Raw genomic sequence first — 1,867 nt, forward strand, 5'->3', positions numbered from 1 at the left:
ATGTTCATAAATTTCTTTTACTGTTTTATATGTAATTTCGTGAATGTTATGTTATTAAAATATGTTTGTTGTTTTTTTTAGCTTAGATTATTTATATTCTTAAAGAATAGTGCCCTTATAGTGTAGTAAGATATAGAGCCTTATAGCGTAGTAAAATATAGAGCCTTTTAGCGTAGTAAATATAGAGCCTTTTAGCGTAGTAAAATATAGAGCCTTTTAGCGTAGAATCTCTGTAGTTTAAGTATCTACTAACTACAAACTCTATCTAATTATACTTTACAAAAATTAATTATTTAATTTATAAAACAAACACACATAACTAACAAATTAATATATACTGTCAAATTAAATATCAAGCGTGGAACTCATAGATATATACTCTGTCCAATTAAAAATTAATTATTTAATTTATAAAACTAAAAAAAAAATAAAAATATTGAAATTGACACACATAAGAATTCAGGATAGCTTGGTGCTACTGGGCTTCAAATATCAAGCCTGGAACCCACAGATATATACTCTGTCCAATTAAATAATTAAATATTTAATTTATAAAACAAACAAAATTCAAAAAATATTGAAATTGACACACATAAGAATTCAGGATAGCTTGGTGCTACTCGGCCTCAAATATCGAGCCTGAAACTCATAGATATATACTCTATCTAATTAAATAATTAAATATTTAATTTATAAAACTAACACAATTCTAAAAATATTGAAATTGACACAAATAAGAATTCAGGATAGCTTGGTGCTACTGGGCTTCAAATATCAAGCCTAGAACCCATAGATATATACTCTGTCCAATTAAATAATTAAATATTTAATTTATAAAACAAACAAAATTCAAAAAATATTGAAATTGACACACATAAGAATTCAGGATAGCTTAGTGCTATTGAGCCTCAAATATCGAGTCTCGAACCCATAGATATATATTCTGTCCAATTAAATAATTAAATATTTAATTTATACATAATTAATATTGTAGATGACATGGACGTGCTAACTGTGCATCCTGGACCTTTCTCGGATGAGATATTAGTGTTACAGAGCGATCATAGGCCCGCCTACGTATGGGAAAGAGAGCTAGTGGAGCAGACTCTCTGCGTCAGGAGCGTGGACGACGTGTGGAACTTTATGAGGGAGAGAGGTTTCCATTCCCGCGTAGTCCAGCACCAGCGTGATACGGGCTTCTATAGGATTTTTGAGATTGGGCGGCTGCAGCTCGACTGGTCTTCGATCACGGCGTTGATAGAGCGGTGGCGACCGGAGACGCAGACTTCCCACCTGCCTATTGGTGAGGCCACCATCACGCTTCAGGATGTTCAGGTTTTATATGGGCTGCCTGCTGATGGACTAGCCGTTACACTGCCTCAGTATATGAGATCTATGACGTGTGTCCAGTATTTGGACTTGCTACAGCATTTCACTGGTTTTAGGTCACAGGGTGAGGCTGCAGCTTCAGGGGGTAGTCGCATTTCTGTGACAGCTATTAGATAGTATTTGGAGGTATTGCACCCTGACATCACCGGCGAGATAGATGTTCTACATATTTACCGGTACACGAGGTTAGCGCTGCTCCTTCTTTTTGGGGGTGTCTTGTTCCTGAACACTTCGGAAAATCTAGTGAGTATGCAATTTCTACATCATCTTCAGCAGCTAGATGAGTTACCCCAGTACAGCTGGGGTACTGCTGTTCTCGCTTACCTGTACAGGAGTCTGTGTCGGGATAGCATGGGTATCCAGAGCGACGTATGTGGTTTTCTGCTGCTTCTACAGGTGACAGCATATTCGAATACTCTGTTCATTACTTCTAATTCTATATAGTCAAAATGACTCTTAAATTTTACATCGACATTGT

At 36.0% G+C, this 1,867-nt stretch overlaps 1 protein-coding gene across 1 annotated transcript; it reads left to right on the forward strand.

Annotated features, from left to right (window-relative positions):
• The first annotated feature begins 999 nt into the window (after nucleotides 1-999).
• On the forward strand, nucleotides 1,000-1,506 carry LOC138878477 (serine/threonine-protein phosphatase 7 long form homolog). The gene has a single exon (XM_070158159.1). It carries the CDS (start codon nucleotides 1,000-1,002, stop codon nucleotides 1,504-1,506), a length of 507 nt encoding a protein of 168 aa, XP_070014260.1.
• Nucleotides 1,507-1,867: the final 361 nt, after the last annotated feature.

This window comes from Nicotiana sylvestris, chromosome 9 (genome assembly GCF_000393655.2).
Source record: "Nicotiana sylvestris chromosome 9, ASM39365v2, whole genome shotgun sequence".
Lineage (NCBI taxonomy): Eukaryota > Viridiplantae > Streptophyta > Magnoliopsida > Solanales > Solanaceae > Nicotiana > Nicotiana sylvestris.

What these genes read in the sequence shown, in the direction of transcription:
- LOC138878477 (XM_070158159.1), top strand. Translation starts at nt 1,000, where the DNA reads ATGGACGTGCTAACTGTGCATCCTGGACCTTTCTCGGATGAGATATTA.